This window comes from Rattus norvegicus, chromosome 4, assembly GCF_036323735.1.
Source record: "Rattus norvegicus strain BN/NHsdMcwi chromosome 4, GRCr8, whole genome shotgun sequence".
NCBI classification, from domain to species: domain Eukaryota; kingdom Metazoa; phylum Chordata; class Mammalia; order Rodentia; family Muridae; genus Rattus; species Rattus norvegicus.
Window position 1 is genome coordinate 104,204,714 of NC_086022.1, and position 20,741 is coordinate 104,225,454.

Genomic DNA, 20,741 nt, shown 5'->3' on the forward strand with positions numbered 1-20,741 from the left:
GACTGACCCTGGACTCTGACCCCATAGGTAGCAATGAATATCCTAGTAAGAGCACCAGTGGAAGGGGAAGCCCTGGGTCCTGCTAAGACTGAACCCCCAGTGAACTAGACTATGGGGGGAGGGCGGCAATGGGGGGAGGGTTGGGAGGGGAACACCCATAAGGAAGGGGAGGGGGAGGGGGATTTTGCCCGGAAACCGGGAAAGGGAATAACACTTGAAATGTATATAAGAAATACTCAAGTTAATAAAAAAAAAAAAAGAAAAAGAAATGTTAATAAAAAATACCCATTTTAATAAAGATAGAAAAAGAATTATGTTACTTTCTTTATTGAATCATTTTTCCTCTCTTCCCTCTCAGATAGCGCTTTCTTATGTATATATAATTTTGAGGGATTAAGATGTTCTTGAAATAACACATTCTTTACATAGCACAGCTTCAAAGTACTCCCCAACCTCATACAGCAAAAATACTATACAGTAAATACTTAATAGAGTAGATTGCAAAAAAGAAAAGAAAAGAAAAGAAAGATGGTGTTTACCATTAATCCCACTACTTAGGATACAGAGAGAAGAGAATCTCTTAAGAGTTTGAGGCCAGCCTGGCTAGAAAGTAAGCTTCAGAACAACCAAGAACAGATAGAGAAACCCTGTCTCAAAACAAACAAATAAATCCTGGATTTAGAATAGGTTGAACGGATCCTTTAAGACACATGTGATGCTCTAGTAAATTTTCTGCTGACACCAACTCCCTATGGGTGAAACAGGAGCAGGTGCACTTTGAGTAGCAGTACACACTCTACCGAGCTGATTTGCATATGAGTCATTACAGAACAACCCAGGCACATTTAAGGGCAGCAACCAGGAGCCTAAGAAGCATCCTCTCTTCCAGCACTCAGAGATGGAGACAGACAGACTCCTGCTATGGGCACTGCTGCTCTGGGTTCCAGGTGAGGGTGCGCAGAAGTGTTGGGAACATCCACTCTGGCCTTCATGACTTTCCAAGCCTCTGGGCTCTCGATCATTACAATTAGGGCATTTGTTATTGGTTTTAAGTTTCCCCATCCCCCTTGAATTCTCAGAGTGATGTCCACAATTATTCTTAAAAATTTAATTAAAAGGTCCTCTCCTGGGAAGTTTTTCGAACATATATAACAAAGGTCTGTGTGTTTATCATTTCAGGCTCCACTGGTGACATTGTCTTGACCCAGTCTCCTGCTTTGGCTGTGTCTCTAGGGCAGAGGGCCACAATCTCCTGTAGGGCCAGCCAAAGTGTCAGTATATCTAGATATAATCTTATGCACTGGTACCAACAGAAACCAGGACAGCAACCCAAACTCCTCATCTATCGTGCATCCAACCTAGCATCTGGGATCCCTGCCAGGTTCAGTGGCAGTGGGTCTGGGACAGACTTCACCCTCACCATCAATCCTGTGCAGGCTGATGATATTGCAACCTATTACTGTCAGCAGAGTAGGGAGTCTCCTCCCACAGTGCTCCAGGGCTGAACAAAAACCTTCTGGGTTGCAGCTCACTGAGGCTCAGTCTCTCAGTTCTCTCTTATTCTCTGACATCTCAACACAGAGCTCTAGGCTTGTTTGGAAAAGTTCTCAAATAATGAAACAAGCTTCATAAACAGATATGTATGTGTGTCCCATCCTTAAGACTTTGTAATTTAATAATTTTCCAACAAAATATATGGTTGTTTTAGTTATTATTTATTTAACTTTTTTTTTCTTTTTTTTGGAGCTGGGGACCGAACCCAGGGCCTTGTGCTTGCTAGGCAAGTGCTCTACCGCTGAGCTAAATCCCCAACCCCTTTATTTAACATTTTTAACACATTAATCTTTGGATAATTTTCCCTTCTCCCCTAACTCCCTCACCACATCTCTGCCTATTCCCTCACCCTCAGCATCCTCCTTTGACTTTCCAGTCACGGAGAATTTACAGATTCCTAATTTTAACATTGAAGATAGAAAAAGATAATAAATACAAATTATATCACTGAAAAATAGTGTTAACCAAAGACATTTAGTACGTTTGTGTGTATGTGGGCCAAAGGACAAAAGTTAGTTCTTTCTTTCTACTAGGTTTAGTCTGGGATTCAAATTCAGATGGTCAGTCTTTGCTATGAGCATGCTTTCTGGTACAGGGTGAGCAGTCATGCTAGCCTGGAATGCTATTTCTTTTCCTTTAATCATTTATTTTCATTTTAAATTGTGTACTTAGGGAGAGGGGTGCAAGTGTGAGTATTTGTAGCAGTCAGAAGAGGGCATCGCATCCCAGGGAGCTGGAGATACAGGAGGTTTTGAGGTAGATGAGGTGGGTACTGGAAACCAAACTACAAGAGCAAGAAGTGCTCTGAACTGCTAAGCCATTTATTCACCTCTGATCTTCCATTTTTAAGGAAGTATTTTAGATTTAGTAACCACTTTTTTTTCCCCCGAGAACAATAGAAGACTTGATGGAAGCATTGTTGTCCATCATGTAAGTTAAGAAGAGCATTGAGTAGTTAAGCTTGCCAGTTAATCTTTCAGATACAGGCTTACACTCTCATCCCAGTGTTTTTGTTCTCCAATTGCTTTTGTTTGTTTGCCCTCACAAACAGCCTGCTATAGTTACTTAGAAACATAGACTTGCCATGGTTATTTTTCTGCTTTCATTCATATGTCTCTATTTCTGTGTCCATCCCCAAATTAATTGATTTTCCTTTTATCTTGATCCATTATTCATCATTTCACCAGTTTCTATATTTGTGTTCAACATCTTCCTGCCCTTTCTTTCTTTCTTTCTTTCTTTCTTTCTTTCCTTCTTTCTTCATCTTTTGTATATGTTGTGACATGTAGTGCACATGGAGGACAAAGGACAATACTGGGTGCTGGTCCTCAAATTCCACCTTGTTTGAAGCAGGATGTCATCAGGGAGCTTTTCAGACATGGGATTCAGAGGAAGAGAAGACTTTAGGGATAACTTCTCTTTGCAGACAGGCAATGAGCTCTCATCAATGGGAACTTCTCTAAAGCATTGAGACACTAGAATTCCTTGGTTCTGTATCCCTAATGTAGAAGTGCTTTTTTTCCTTTACTATGGCTTACAGTACCTATAAGCTGGAAAAGAGAGAAGTTCTGTTTGTAATTCTACCATCCAACTAGAACTATCCAGTTGTGAGGCTAGAAAATGATCTGAGGTCCACTATAAGTAAATATGCTTTGCTTTTCCTGGGAGAGCTAAATCTCTGTAGACAGACACTGTTACATGTAATCTACCCTTCTAGCCTCTTCCAGTACTGCATCTGTGGTGATCCATGTCTCTCTGACAGAAGGGGATGTGGGATCCTCTATTTGCTCTCTCCAAGTCATCCTGTCTGCTATCTCCAGGTTCACTGTGAGGGTTACCTGCTCTAATCAACCACTCGACCACTGCCAACTAGTCTCCAACTCCTTTAATTTCTCTGAAGGGAAATGTCAAGTGAACGTTTGCTGTCCAAAATACAAATCCCCTTGCCTTGCAAAACTTAAGTAAAATTAAATCTGACTTTACAGATTTTTAGTTGATCCTGAACACTACACTGAAGCTTTCCAAAATTTTGCCCTGTTAATGGATATAAGCTACAAAAAGATAATGTTAGTCTTATGTCAAACAAATATAGTTCAGGAAAGCAAGTTGTTTCCAGGCTGCTGAATTTTATGTGGATGACATTCTTATATCCAACACCGCATCTTACCAGTTCTTTTGTGAAGGGGAAAGAGACCCCACAGTCAAGGAGGTCATTTCCTAACAAAACCTTTCCTGGGGCTGTGACAGTCCTTTCATGGAAGAGCAAGATAAGTATTTTCAAGCTTAAATAGTAGATGGATTAAGAAGGGGCAGGATCAGGTATCTAGCAGTGCCTAGAGTTGAACTGCTCCCACAGCTCTCTGTATCCAAAGCCCAAAAGAGAGAGAGAATTGGACTCACAGAAGTGTGGACAATCCTGGAAAGAATAAGAATTCAAGGCCCATACCTAAACATAGTAACATACAGCAAACCAGTTGCTAACATTAAACTAAATGGAGAGAAACTTGAAGCAATCCCACTAAAATCAGGGACTAGACAAGGCTGCCCACTCTCTCCCTACTTATTCAATATAGTTCTTGAAGTTCTAGCCAGAGCAATCAGACAACAGAAGGAGATCAAGTGGATACAGATCGGAAAAGAAGAGGTCAAAATATCACTATTTGCAGATGATATGATAGTATATTTAAGTGATCCCAAAAGTTCCACCAGAGAACTACTAAAGCTGATAAACAACTTCAGCAAAGTGGCTGGGTATAAAATTAACTCAAATAAATCAGTTGCCTTCCTCTATACAAAAGAGAAACAAGCCGAGAAAGAAATTAGGGAAACGACACCCTTCATAATAGACCCAAATAATATAAAGTACCTCGGTGTGACTTTAACCAAGCAAGTAAAAGATCTGTACAATAAGAACTTCAAGACACTGAAGAAAGAAATTGAAGAAGACCTCAGAAGATGGAAAGATCTCCCATGCTCATGGATTGGCAGGATTAATATAGTAAAAATGGCCATTTTACCAAAAGCAATCTACAGATTCAATGCAATCCCCATCAAAATACCAATCCAATTCTTCAAAGAGTTAGACAGAACAATTTGCAAATTCATCTGGAATAACAAAAAACCCAGGATAGCTAAAGCTATCCTCAACAACAAAAGGACTTCAGGGGGAATCACTATCCCTGAACTCAAGCAGTATTACAGAGCAATAGTGATAAAAACTGCATGGTATTGGTACAGAGACAGACAGATAGACCAATGGAATAGAATTGAAGACCCAGAAATGAACCCACACACCTATGGTCACTTGATTTTTGACAAAGGAGCCAAAACCATCCAATGGAAAAAAGATAACATTTTCAGCAAATGGTGCTGGTTCAACTGGAGGTCAACATGTAGAAGAATGCAGATCGATCCATGCTTATCACCCTGTACAAAGCTTAAGTCCAAGTGGATCAAGGACCTCCACATCAAACCAGACACACTCAAACTAATAGAAGAAAAACTAGGGAAGCATCTGGAACACATGGGCACTGGAAAAAATTTCCTGAACAAAACACCAATGCCTTATGCTCTAAGATCAAGAATTGACAAATGGGATCTCATAAAACTGCAAAGCTTCTGTAAGGCAAAGGACACGGTGGTTAGGACAAAATGGCAACCAACAGATTGGGAAAAGATCTTTACCAATCCTACAACAGATAGAGGCCTTATATCCAAAATATACAAAGAACTCAAGAAGTTAGACCGCAGGGAAAGAAATAACCCTATTAAAAAATGGGGTTCAGAGCTAAACAAAGAGTTCACAGCTGAGGAATGCCGAATGGCTGAGAAACACCTAAAGAAATGTTCAACATCTTTAGTCATAAGGGAAATGCAAATCAAAACAACCCTGAGATTTCACCTCACACCAGTGAGAATGGCTAAGATCAAAAACTCAGGTGACAGCAGATGCTTGCGAGGATGTGGAGAAAGAGGAACACTCCTCCATTATTGGTGGGATTGCAGACTGGTAAAACCATTCTGGAAATCAGTCTGGAGGTTCCTCAGAAAATTGGACATTGAACTGCCTGAGGATCCAGCTATACCTCTCTTGGGCATATACCCAAAAGATGCCTCAACATATAAAAGAGACACGTGCTCCACTATGTTCATCGCAGCCTTATTTATAATAGCCAGAAAATGGAAAGAACCCAGATGCCCTTCAACAGAGGAATGGATACAGAAAATGTGGTACATCTACACAATGGAATATTACTCAGCTATCAAAAACAATGACTTTATGAAATTCGTAGGCAAATGGTTGGAACTGGAAAATATCATCCTGAGTGAGCTAACCCAATCACAGAAAGACATACATGGTATGCACTCATTGATAAGTGGCTATTAGCCCAAATGCTTGAATTACCCTAGATCCCTAGAACAAACGAAACTCAAGACGGATGATCAAAATGTGAATGCTTCACTCCTTCTTTAAATGAGGAAAAAGAATACCCTTGGCAGGGAAGGGAGAGGCAAAGATTAAAACAGAGACTGAAGGAACACCCATTCAGAGCCTGCCCCACATGTGGCCCATACATATACAGCCACCCAATTAGACAAGATGGATGAAGCAAAGAAGTGCAGACTGACAGGAGCCGGATGTAGATCGCTCCTGAGAGACACAGCCAGAATACAGCAAATACAGAGGCGAATGCCAGCAGCAAACCACTGAACTGAGAATAGGACCCCCGTTGAAGGAATCAGAGAAAGAACTGGAAGAGCTTGAAGGGGCTCGAGACCCCATATGTACAACAATGCCAAGCAACCAGAGCTTCCAGGGACTAAGCCACTACCTAAAGACTATACATGGACTGACCCTGGACTCTGACCTCATAGGTAGCAATGAATATCCTAGTAAGAGCACCAGTGGAAGGGGAAGCCCTGGGTCCTGCTAAGACTGAACCCCCAGTGAACTAGACTGTGGCGGGAGGGCGGCAATGGGGGGAGGGTTGGGAGGGGAACACCCATAAGGAAGGGGAGGGGGAGGGGGATGTTTGCCCTGAAACCGGGAAAGGGAATAACACTCAAAATGTATATAAGAAATACTCAAGTTAATAAAAAAAAAAAAAAAAAAAAGAAGTGTGGACAATCCTGAGAGTTCAGAGGAGACAACTAATTCTGCTCACATTCCTGTCCCAAGGGGAACCTGCCTAGTGCTCTCTGGATAGAGGAGCATAGGAGCAGTCAGCAGCAGGAACCTTCTGGTTTCTGCCTCGGGCCAGAACTGAACCAGTCCCACAGTTCTCTGAACTCAAATTGCATCGGGGAGAGAGCTGGTCTCCCAGAAGTGCAGACAATCCTGAGAGCTCAGAGGAGACAACTACTCCTGTCCACATTCCTGACCAAAGAGGAACCAGCCTAGTGCTATCTGTGTCCTCTGGATACAGAAGCATAGGAGCAGTCAGGGGCAGGACCCTTCCAGTTTCTCCCTGGGCTGAGAGCCCAAAGCCAGTTGTCAGGAGTACCTACGAACCTGGGAGCAGGGTTAAGACCAATTCTTCTGCTCCAAGTAACACACTTGGAGCCCTCAGGACAGACAAACTCAGGAGTAGTCTGGGACAGGACCCTTCCAGTTTCTGCCTGTGCCTACAGCTGACCCAATTCAACAGCCCTCTGTACCAAAATCTCATGGGGCAGAGAGAAGAACTCTCAGAAGTGAAGACAATTCTAAGAGCTCAAGGGACACCACCACTTCTGCTCGTACTGCTGGCCCAAGAGGAACCCACCCAGTGCACTCTGTGTATAGGAACCTAAGAGAAGACAGGGGCAGGACCCTTCCAGCTTTTGCCAGAGCCCAGAGCTAAAAGGCAGTTACCTGGAGCACTGACACACCTGAGAGCAGAGATAAGACCAACTCTTCTGCTCAAAGTGGCATGCCTGGAGGTTTCAGGACACAAAACCCAGAAGCAGCTCTCTGTTCCCGTATCTGGTTGAAAGAAAACAGATCTACAGGAGTACTGACAAACAGGCTTACAGAAGGGTAAAGCCACTGTCAGAGACAGCAACACAAGCTAACACCAGAGAAAACCTGATGGCAAGAGGTAAGCACAGGAAACTAAGCAACAGAAACCAAGACTATTTGGCAACATCAGAGCCCAATTCTCCCAACAAAACAAATACTGGATATCCCAACACACCAGAATAGGAAGGTTTGGCTTTAAAATCACATTTCATGATGATGATTAAAGACTTTAAGAAGGACTTAAATAACTCCATTATGGAAATACAAGACAACACTGGTAAACAAGTAGAAGCCCTTAAAGAGGAAACATAAGAATCCCTTAAAGAATTACAGAAAAGCACAAACAAACAGGTAAAGGAATTGAACAAAACCATCGAGGATTGAAAAATGGAAATAGAAACAATAAAGAAAGCATAAAGGGAGACAACCATGGAAATAGAAAACCTAAGAAAGACATCAGGAGTCATAGATGCAAGTATCACCAACATATTACAAGAGATAAAAGAGAGAATTTCAGGGGCAGAAGATACCATGGAAAACATTGACACAACCATCAAAGATAACATAAAATGCAAAAAGCTCCTAAACTGAAACATCCAGGAAACCCAGGACACAATTAGATCAAACCTAAGGATAATAGGTATGGAAGAGAGAGAAGACTCCCAAGTTAAAGGGCCAGTAAATATCTTCAACAAAATTATGGAAGAAAACTTCCCTAACCTAAAGAAAAAGATGCCCATAAATATTTTTTAAAAAAAGCCTACAGAACTCCAAATACAGAATAGAAATCCCACCAAACACCAAACATACAAAACAAAGAAAGAATATTATAAGCAGTAAGGGGAAAAGTTCAAGTAACATATAAAGGCAAACCTATCTGAACTATACCATGCTTCTCACCAGAGGTTATGAAAGCCAGAAGATCCTGGGCAGATGTCATACCCTAAGAGAACACAAATGCCAGCCCAGCCTACTATATTCAGTATATATCAATTAACATACATGGAGAAACTAGGAGATTCCATGACAAAACCAAATTTACAACATATCTTTCTAAAAATCCAGCTCAAAAAAGGATAATGGATGGAAAAGTTCAAAAGAATGGAAACTACATCATAGATAAAGCAAGAAAGTAATCTCTTTGCAACAAAAGGAAAAGAAAAGAGACACACAAACATAATTCCACCTCTAACAATGGCAAAATAGGAAACAACAATCACTATTCCTTAATAGCTCTTAATATCAATGGACTCAATTGCCCAATAAAAAGGCATAAACTAACAGAATGGATATGTAAGGAGAACCCAGCATTTTGCTATATGCAGGAAACACACCTCAGAGACAAAGACAGAAACTACCTCAGAGTAAAAGTCTGAAAAACAATTTTCCAAGCAAATGGTCCCAAGAAACAAGCTGGAGTACCCATTCTAATATCCACTAAAATTGACTTTCAACCAAAAGTTATCAAAAAAAAAAAAAGATAATGGACACTTAGTAGTCATCAAAGGAAAAATACACAAAGATGAATTCTCATTCCTAAATATCAGTGCTCCAAATGCAAGGGCAGCTACAGTCATAAAAGAAACCTTACTAAAGCTCAAAGCACACACTGTACCTCACACAATAATAGTAGGAGACTTCAGCACCCCACTATCATCAATAGACAGATCATGAAAACAGAAACTAAACAGAGACATAGAGAAACTAACAGAAGTTATGAACCAAATGGATTTAACAGATATTTATAGAACATTTCATCCTAAAAAAAAAAAAAAAAGAATATGCCTTCTTCTCAGCACCTCATTGTGCCTAATCCAAAATGGAACATATAATCGGACACGAAACAGGCCTCAACAGACACAAGAAGATTGAAATAATCCCATGCATCCTATCTGATCACCACAGAATAAGGCTGTTCTTCAATAACAACAAAAATGACAGAAAGCCTACATAAACACGGAAGTCCAACAATGCGCTACTCAATGAGAACTTGAGCGAGGAAGAAATTCAGAAATAAATTAAAGATGTTTTAGAATTTAATGAAAATGAAGGCATAACATACCCAAACTTATGGGACACAATGAAAGCAGTGCAAGGAGGAAAATTCATAGCTCTGAGTGCCTCCAAAAAGAAACTGAAAAGAGTACATATTAGCAGCTTGATAGCACATCTAAAAGCTCTAGAACAAAAAAGAAGCAAATACACGCAAGAGGAGTAGAAGGCAGAAAATAATCAAACTCAGGCCTGATATCAACTAAGTAGAAACAAAAAGGACTATTAAAAGAACAAACAAAAGCAAAAGATGGTTCTTTGAGAAAATCAACAAGATAGATAAACCCTTAGCCAGATTAATCAGAGGGCACAGAGAGTGTATCCAAATTAACAAAATCATAATTGAAAAGGGAGACATAGGAACAGAATCTGATGAAATTCAAAAAAATCATCAGATCCTACTACGAAAGCCTCTATTCAACAAAACTGGAAAATGTGGATGAAGTGGTCAATTGTCTAGACAGATACCAGGTACCAAAGTTAAATCAGGATCAGATAAGCCATCTAAACAGTCCCATAATTCCAAAAGAAATAAAACCATTCATTAAAAAGTCTCCCCACCAAAAAAAAAAAAAAAAGCCCAGAATGAGATGGGTTTAGTGCCAAATTCTATCAGATCTTCATAGAAGACCTCATAACAATATGCTCCAAACCATTCCACAAAATAGAAACAGAAGAGCACTACCCAATTCCTTCTATGAAGCCACAATTACACTTATATCTAAAGCATACAAAGACCCAACAAGGAAAGAGAACCACAGAAATTTCCCTAATGAATATCAATGCAAACATACCAATAAAATTCTTGCAAACGGATTCCAAGAACACATCAAACTGATCATCTGTCATGATCAAGTAGGCTTCATCCCAGGGATGCAGGGATGGTTCAATCTATGGAAATCCAGCAACATAATCCACTATGTAAATGAACACAAATTTTAAAAACCACATGATCATTTCATTAGATGCTGAGAAATCATTAGACAAAATTCAATATCCCTACATGATAAAGGTCTTGGAGAGATCAAGAATTGGAGACCCATACCTAAACATGGTAAAAAGCAATAAACAGCAAACCAGTAGCCAACATTAAACTAAATAGAGAGAAACTTGAAGCAAACCCACTGAAGTCAGGGACTAGACAAGGCTAACCATTATCTCCCTACTTATTCAATATAGTTCTCAAAGTCCTAACCAGATCAGTCAGACAACAAAACGATGTCAAAGGCATACAAATTGGAAAGGAATACATCAAAATATCACTATTTGCAGACAATATGATAGTATACTTAAGTGACTCCAAAAGTTCCACCAGAGAACTGCTGAGCCTGATAAACACCTTCAGCAAAGTGGCAGGGTGTAAAAATTGACTCAAACAAATCACTAGCCTTCCTCTACTCAAAGGATAAACAGGCTGAGAAAGAAATTAGGGAAATGATACCTTTCACAATAGTCCCAAAGAACAAAAAATACCTCGATGTGACTCTAACTAAACAAGTGAAAGATCTTTATGACAATGACTCCAAGTCTCTGAAGAAAGAAATTGAAGATTTCACAAGATGGAAAGACTTCCCATGCTCATTGATTGGCAGGATTATTATAGTAAAAATGACCATTTTGCAAAGAGCAAGCTACAGATTCAATGCAAGAGCCATCAAAATTCCAACTCCATTCTTCATAGAGTTAGAAAGAGCAATTTGCAAATTCATTTGGAATAACAAAAAACCCAGGATAATGAAAACTATCCTCACCAATAAATGAACTTCTGGTGGAATCACCATCACTGACCTCAAGCTGTATAAAAGAGCAATAGCGATTAAAAAAAAAAAAACTGTACAGCATTGATACAGAGACAAGCAGGTAGATCAGTGGAACAGAATTGAAGATCCAGATATGAACCCAAAGACCTATGGTCACTTGATTTTGGCAAAGGAGCTAAAACCACCAAGTGAACTAAGATAGCATTTTCAACAAATGGTGTTGGTTCAACGGGAGGTCAGCATGTAGAAGAAATCAAATGAACCCATTCTTATTACCATGTACAAATCTTAAGTCCAAGTGAATCAAGGACCTCCACATAAAACTAGATATATTCAAACTAATAGGAGAAAGAGTGGGGAAGAGACTAGGTCACATGATCACTGGGGAAAATTTCCTGAACAAAACACAAATTGCTTATGCTCTAAGATCAAGAATTGACAAATGGGACCTCATAAAACTGCAAAGCTTCTGTAAGGCAAGGAGCACGGTCATAAAGACAAAAAGACAAACAATAGATTGGAAAGGATCTTTACCAATCCTACATCTGATGGGGTTATATCCAAGGTATACAAAGAACTAAGGAAGTTAAACTCCAGAGAGCTATATACCCCTATAAAAATTGGGTTACAGAGTTAAATAAAGAATTTTCAGATGAGGAACATTGTATGGCCGAGAAGTACCTTAAGAAATGTTCAATGTCTTTAGTCATAAGGGAAATGCAAATCAAAACAATCCTGAGATTCCAACTCACACCAGTCAGAATGGCTAACATAAAAAATTCAGGTGACAGCACATGCTGGCAAGGATGTGGAGAAAGAGGAACACTCTTCCATTGTTGGTAGGATTGCAGAATGGTACAACCATTCTGGAAATCAGTCTGGAGATTCCTCAGAAAATTGGACATTGAACTACCTGAGGACCCAGTTATACCACTGTTGAGCATATACCCAAAATATGCCCATAATATAACAAAGACACATGTTCTACTATGTTCATAGCATCCTTACTTATAATAGCCAGAAGCTGGAAAGAATTGGTCAAAAAACAGGCCACAACAGATACAGAAAGACAAAAATAATCGCATGCGTCCTATCAGACCACCACGGCCTAAAGCTGGTCTTCAATAACAATAAGGGAAGAACGCCCACATATACGTGGAAGTTGAACAATGCTCTACTCAACGATAACCCGGTCAAGGAAGAAATAAAGAAAGAAATTAAAGACTTCATGGAATTTAATGAAAATGAAGGTACAACATACCCAAGCATATGGGACACAAAAAAAGCTGTGCTAAGAGGAAAACTCATAGCCCTGAGTGCCTGCAGAAAGAAACAGGAGAGAGCATATGTCACCAGCTTGACAGCACACCAAAAAGCTCTAGAACAAAAAGAAGCAAATACACCCAGGAGGAGTAGAAGGCAGGAAATAATCAAACTCAGAGCAGAAATCAACCAAGTAGAAACAAAAAGGACCATAAAAAGAATCAGCAGAACCAACAGTTGGTTCTTTGAGAAAACCAACAAGATAGATACACACTTAGCCAGACTAAAGAGAGGACATAGAGAGTGTGTCCAAATTAACAAAATCAGAAATGAAAAGGGAGACATAACTACAGAATCAGAGGAAATTCAAAAAATCATCAGATCCTACTACAAAAGCCTATATTCAACAAAACTTGAAAATCTGCAGGAAATGGACAATTACCTAGACAGATACCAGGTACAAAAGTTAAATCAGGAACAGATAAACCAGTTAAACAACCCCATAACTCCTAAGGAAATAGAAGCAGTCATAAAAGGTCTCCCAACCAAAAAGAGCCCAGGTCCAGACGGGTTTAGTGCAGAATTCTATCAAACCTTCATAGAAGACCTCATACCAATATTATCCAAACTATTCCACAAAATTGAAACAGATGGAGCACTACCGAATTCCTTCTATGAAGCCACAATTACTCTTATACCTAAACCACACAAAGACCCAACAAAGAAAGAGAACTTCAGACCAATTTCCCTTATGAATATCGATGCAAAAATACTCAATAAAATTCTGGCAAACCGAATCCAAGAGCACATCAAAACAATCATCCACGATGATCAAATAGGCTTCATCCCAGCCATGCAGGGATGGTTTAATATATGGAAAACCATCAACGTGATCCATTATATAAACAAACTGAAAGAACAGAACCACATGATCATTTCATTAGATGCTGAGAAAGCATTTGACAAAATTCAACACCCCTTCATGATAAAAGTCCTGGAAAGAATAGGAATTCAAGGCCCATACCTAAACATAGTAAAAGCCATATACAGCAAACCAGTGGCTAACATTAAACTAAATGGAGAGAAACTTGAAGAACTAGTCCCGCTAAAATCAGGGACTAGACAAGGCTGCCCACTCTCTCCCTACTTATTCAATATAGTTCTTGAAGTTCTAGCCAGAGCAATCAGACAACAAAAGGAGGTCAAGGGGATACAGATCGGTAAAGAAGAAGTCAAAATATCATTATTTGCAGATGATATAATAGTATATTTAAGTGATCCCAAAAGATCCACCAAAGAGCTACTAAAGCTGATAAACAACTTCAGCAAAGTGGCTGGGTATAAAATTAACTCAAATAAATCAGTTGCCTTCCTCTATACAAAAGAGAAACAAGCCGAGAAAGAAATTAGGGAAACGACACCCTTCATAATAGACCCAAATAATATAAAGTACCTCGGTGTGACTTTAACCAAGCAAGTAAAAGATCTGTACATTAAGAACTTCAAGACGCTGAAGAAAGAAATTGAAGAAGACCTCAGAAGATGGAAAGATCTCCCATGCTCATGGATTGGCAGGATTAATATAGTAAAAATGGCCATTTTACCAAAAGCGATCTACAGGTTCAATGCAGTCCCTATCAAAATACCAATCCATTTCTTCAAAGAGTTAGACAGAAAAATTTGCAAATTCATCTGGAATAACAAAAATCCCAGGATAGCTAAAACTATCCTCAACAATAAAAGGACTTCAGGGGGAATCACTATCCCTGAACTCAAGCAGTATTACAGAGCAATAGTGATAAAAACTGCATGGTATTGGTACAGACAGACACATAGACCAATGGAATAGAATTGAAGACCCAGAAATGAACCCACACACCTATGGTCACTTGATTTTTGACAAAGGAGCCAAAACCATCCAATGGAAGAAAGATAGCATTTTCAGGAAATGGTGCTGGTTCAACTGGAGGTCAACATGTAGAAGAATGCAGATCGATCCATGCTTATCACCCTATACAAAGCTTAAGTCCAAGTGGATCAAGGACCTCCACATCAAACCAGATACACTCAAACTAATAGAAGAAAAACTAGGGAAGCATCTGGAACACATGGGCACTGGAGAAAATTTCCTGAACAAAACACCAATGGCTTATGCTCTAAGATCAAGAATCGACAAATGGGATCTCATAAAACTGCAAAGCTTCTGTAAGGCAAAGGACACTGTGGTTAGGACAAAATGGCAACCAACAGATTGGGAAAAGATCTTTACCAATCCTAAAACAGATAGAGGGCTTATACCCAAAATATTCAAAGAACTCAAGAAGTTAGACCGCAGGGAGACAAATAACCCTATTAAAAATGGGGTTCAGAGCTAAACAAAGAATTCATAGCTGAGGAATGCCAAATGTCTGAGAAACACCTAAAGAAATGTTCAACATCTTTAATCATAAGGGAAATGCGAATCAAAACAACCCTGAGATTTCACCTCACACCAGTGAGAATGGCTAAGAGACACTATGTTCATAGCAGCCTTATTTATAATAGCCAGAAGCTGGTAAGAACCCAGATGCCCTTCAACAGACGAATTTATACAGAAAATGTGGTACATCTACACAATGGAATATTACACAGCTATCAAAAACAATGCCTTTATGAAATTCATAGGCAAATGGAGGGAACTGGAAAATATCATCCTGTGTGAGGTAACCCAATCACAGAAAAACACACATGGTATGCACTCATTGATAAGTGGATATTAGCCCAAATGCTTGAATTACCCTAGATGCCTAGAACACATGTAACTCAAGACTGATGACCAAAATGCGAATGATTCCCTCCTTCTTTTTTTTTTTTTTTATTAGCTTGAGTATTTCTTATATACATTTCAAGTGTTATTCCCTTTCCCGGTTTCCGGGCAAAATCCCCCTCCCCCCTCCCCTTCCTTATGGGTGTTCCCCTCCCAACCCTCCCACCATTGCCGCCCTCCCCCCATAGTCTAGTTCACTGGGGGTTCAGACTTAGCAGGACCCAGGGCTTCCCCTTCCACTGGTGCTCTTACTAGGATATTCATTGCTACCTATGGGGTCAGAGTCCAGGGTCAGTCCATGTATAGTCTTTAGGTAGTGGCTTAGTCCCTGGAAGCTCTGGTTGCTTGACATTGTTGTAATTTTGGGGTCTCGAGCCCCTTCAAGCTCTTCCAGTTCTTTCTCTGATTCCTTCAACGGGGGACTTATTCTCAGTTCAGTGGTTTGCTGCTGGCATTCGCCTCTGTATTTGCTGTATTCTGGCTGTGTCTCTCAGGAGCGATCTACATCCGGCTCCTGTCGGTCTGCACTTCTTTGCTTCATCCATCTTGTCTAATTGGGTGGCTGTATATGTATGGGCCACATGTGGGGCAGGCTCTGAATGGGTGTTCCTTCAGTCTCTGTTTTAATCTTTGCCTCTCCCTTCCCTGCCAAGGGTATTCTTTTTCCTCATTTAAAGAAGGAGTGAAGCATTCACATTTTGATCATCCGTCTTGAGTTTCGTTTGTTCTAGGGATCTAGGGTAATTCAAGCATTTGGGCTAAAAGCCACTTATCAATGAGTGCATACCATGTATGTCTTTCTGTGATTGGGTTAGCTCACTCAGGATGATATTTTCCAGTTCCAACCATTTGCCTACGAATTTCATAAACTCGTTGTTTTTGATAGCTGAGTAATATTCCATTGTGTAGATGTACCACATTTTCTGTATCCATTCCTCTGTTGAAGGGCATCTGGGTTCTTTCCAGCTTCTGGCTATTATAAATAAGGCTGCGATGAACATAGTGGAGCACGTGTCTCTTTTATATGTTGAGGCATCTTTTGGGTATATGCCCAAGAGAGGTATAGCTGGATCCTCAGGCAGTTCAATGTCCAATTTTCTGAGGAACCTCCAGACTGATTTCCAGAATGGTTTTACCAGTCTGCAATCCCACCAACAATGGAGGAGTGTTCCTCTTTCTCCACATCCTCGCCAGCATCTGCTGTCACCTGAGTCTTTGATCTTAGCCATTCTCACTGGTGTGAGGTGAAATCTCAGGGTTGTTTTGATTTGCATTTCCCTTATGACTAAAGATGTTGAACATTTCTTTAGGTGTTTCTCAGCCATTCGGCATTCGTCAGCTGTGAATTCTTTGTTTAGCTCTGAACCCCATTTTTTAATAGGGTTATTTGTTTCCCTGCGGTCTAACTTCTTGAGTTCTTTGTATATTGTGGATATAAGGCCTCTATCTGTTGTAGGATTGGTAAAGATCTTTTCCCAATCTGTTGGTTGCCGTTTTGTCCTAACCACCGTGTCCTTTGCCTTACAGAAGCTTTGCAGTTTTATGAGATCCCATTTGTCGATTCTTGATCTTAGAGCATAAGCCATTGGTGTTTTGTTCAGGAAATTTTCTCCAGTGCCCATGTGTTCCAGATGCTTCCCTAGTTTTGCTTCTGTTAGTTTGAGTGTGTCTGGTTTGATGTGGAGGTCCTTGATCCACTTGGACTTAAGCTTTGTACAGGGTGATAAGGATGGATCGATCTGCATTCTTCTACATGTTGACCTCCAGTTGAACCAGCACCATTTCCTGAAAATGCTATCTTTTTTCCATTGGATGGTTTTGGCTCCTTTGTCAAAAATCAAGTGACCATAGGTGTGTGGGTTCATTTCTGGGTCTTCAATTCTATTCCATTGGTCTATGTGTCTGTCTCTGTACCAATACCATGCAGTTTTTATCACTATTGCTCTGTAATACTGCTTGAGTTCAGGGATAGTGATTCCCCCTGAAGTCCTTTTATTGTTGAGGATAGCTTTAGCTATCCTGGGTTTTTTCTTATTCCAGATGAATTTGCAAATTGTTCTGTCTAACTCTTTGAAGAATTGGATTGGTATTTTGATGGGGATTGCATTGAATCTGTAGATTGCTTTTGGTAAAATGGCCATTTTTACTAAATTAATCCTGCCAATCCATGAGCATGGGAGATCTTTCCATCTTCTGAGGTCTTCTTCAATTTCTTTCCTCAGTGTCTTGAAGTTCTTATTGTACAGATCTTTTACTTGCTTGGTTAAAGTCACACCGAGGTACTTCATATTATTTGGGTCTATTATGAAGGGTGTCGTTTCCCTAATTTCTTTCTCGGCTTGTTTCTCTTTTGTATAGAGGAAGGCAACTGATTTATTTGAGTTAATTTTATACCCAGCCACTTTGCTGAAGTTGTTTATCAGCTTTAGTAGTTCTCTGGTGGATCTTTTGGGATCACTTAAATATACTATCATGTCATCTGCAAATAGTGATATTTTGACTTCTTCTTTTCCGATCTGTATCCCCTTGATCTCCTTTTGTTGTCTGATTGCTCTGGCTAGAACTTCAAGAACTATATTGAATAAGTAGGGAGAGAGTGGGCAGCCTTGTCTAGTCCCTGATTTTAGTGGGACTAGTTCTTCAAGTTTCTCTCCATTTAGTTTAATGTTAGCCACTGGTTTGCTGTATATGGCTTTTACTATGTTTAGGTATGGGCCTTGAATTCCTATTCTTTCCAGGACTTTTATCATGAAGGGGTGTTGAATTTTGTCAAATGCTTTCTCAGCATCTAATGAAATGATCATGTGGTTCTGTTCTTTCAGTTTGTTTATATAATGGATCACGTTGATGGTTTTCCGTATATTAAACCATCCCTGCATGCCTGGGATGAAGCCTACTTGATCATGGTGGATGATTGTTTTGATGTGCTCTTGAATTCGGTTTGCCAGAATTTTATTGAGTATTTTTGCGTCGATATTCATAAGGGAAATTGGTCTGAAGTTCTCTTTCTTTGTTGGGTCTTTGTGTGGTTTAGGTATAAGAGTAATTGTGGCTTCATAGAAGGAATTCGGTAGTGCTCCATCTGTTTCAATTTTGTGGAATAGTTTGGATAATATTGGTATGAGGTCTTCTATGAAGGTTTGATAGAATTCTGCACTAAACCCGTCTGGACCTGGGCTCTTTTTGGTTGGGAGACCTTTAATGACTGCTTCTATTTCCTTAGGAGTTATGGGGTTGTTTAACTGGTTTATCTGTTCCTGATTTAACTTCGATACCTGGTATCTGTCTAGAAAATTGTCCATTTCCTGAAGATTTTCAAGTTTTGTTGAATATAGGTTTTTATAGTAAGATCTAATGATTTTTTGAATTTCCTCTGAATCTGTAGTTATGTCTCCCTTTTCATTTCTGATTTTGTTAATTTGGACGCACTCTCTGTGTCCTCTCGTTAGTCTGGCTAAGGGTTTATCTATCTTGTTGATTTTCTCAAAGAACCAACTTTTGGTTCTGTTGATTCTTTCTATGGTCCTTTTTGTTTCTACTTGGTTGATTTCAGCTCTGAGTTTGATTATTTCCTGCCTTCTACTCCTCCTGGGTGTATTTGCTTCTTTTTGTTCTAGAGCTTTTAGGTGTGCTGTCAAGCTGCTGACATATGCTCTTTCCTGTTTCTTTCTGCAGGCACTCAGGGCTATGAGTTTTCCTCTTAGCACAGCTTTCATTGTGTCCCATAAGTTTGGGTATGTTGTATCTTCATTTTCATTAAATTCTAAAAAGTTTTTAATTTCTTTCTTTATTTCTTCCTTGACCAGGTTATCATTGAGTAGAGCATTGTTCAATTTCCACGTATATGTGGGCATTCTTCCCTTATTGTTATTGAAGACCAGTTTTAGGCCGTGGTGGTCCGATAGCACGCATGGGATTATTTCTATCTTTCAGTACCTGTTGAGGCCCGTTTTTTGACCAATTATATGGTCAATTTTGGAGAAAGTACCATCAGGAGCTGAGAAGAAGGTATATCCTTTTGCTTTAGGATAGAATGTTCTATAAATATCTGTTAAGTCCATTTGGCTCATGACTTCTCTTAGTCTGTCGACATCACTGTTTAATTTCTGTTTCCATGATCTGTCCATTGATGAGAGTGGGGTGTTGAAATCTCCCACTATTATTGTGTGAGGTGCAATGTGTGTTTTGAGCTTTAGTAAGGTTTCTTTTACGTATGTAGGTGCCCTTGCATTTGGAGCGTAGATATTTAGGATTTAGAGTTCATTTTAGTGGATTTTTCCTTTGATGAGTATGAAGTGTCCTTCCTTATCTTTTTTGATGACTTTGGTTGAAAGTCGATTTTATTTGTTATTAGAGTGGCCTCTCCAGCTTGTTTCTTGGGACCATTTGCTTGGAAAATTGATTTCCGGCCTTTTACTATGAGGTAGTGTCTGTCTTTGTCACTGAGGTGTGTTTCCTGTATGCAGCAAAATACTGGGTCCGCTTTACATATCCAGTCTGTTAGTCTATGTCTTTTTATTTAGGAATTGAGTCCATTGATGTTAAGAGATATTAAGGAATAGTAATTATTGTTTCCTGTTATATTTGTTGTTAGAGGTGTCATTATATTTGTGTGGCTCTCTGCTTTTGGGTTAGTTGAAAGATTCCTTTCTTACTTTTCCTAGAGTGTAGTTTCCTCCTTGTATTGGAGTTTTCCATCTATTATCCTTTGTTGGGCTGGATTTGTGGAAAGATATTGTGTAAATTTGGTTTTGTCATGGAATAGCTTGCTTTCTCCAAGTATGTTAATTGAGACTTTTGCTGGATATAGTAGCCTAGGCTGGCATTTGTGTTCACTTAAGGTCTATATGACATCTGCCCAAGATCTTCTGGCTTTCATAGTCTCTGTTGGGAAGACTGGTGTAATTCCAACAGGTCTATGTTTATATGTTACTGGATTTTTTTCCCTTACTGCTTTTAAATTTCTTTCTTAGTTTTGTGCATTTGGTGTTTTGACTATTATGTGATGTGAGGATTTTCTTTTCTGCTCCCATTTATTTGGAGTTCTATAGGCTTCTTGTATGTTTTGGGCATCTCTTTCTTTAGGTTAGGGAAGTTTTCTTCTACAATTTTGTTGAAGATATTTACTGGCCCTTTAGTTTGGGAATCTTTACTCTCTTCTATACCTATTATCCTTATATTTGATCTTCTCAATGTGTCATGGATTTCCTGGGTGTTTTGGGTTAGGAACTTTTTGCATTTACATTTTCTTTGACTGTTTTGTCAATGTTTTCTGTGGTATCTTCGGCCCCTAAGATTCTCACTT

At 39.5% G+C, this 20,741-nt stretch overlaps 1 gene segment (V, D, J or C); it reads left to right on the plus strand.

The window, feature by feature from the left end:
• Positions 1-873: 873 nt before the first annotated feature.
• LOC134478922 (Ig kappa chain V-III region MOPC 321-like) overlaps positions 874-20,741 on the plus strand; it is a 41,270-nt gene continuing 21,402 nt past the window's right edge. Inside the window, 2 exon segments of the V gene segment in view lie at positions 874-947; positions 1,180-1,483. Coding sequence covers positions 899-947; positions 1,180-1,483 — 353 coding nt within the window.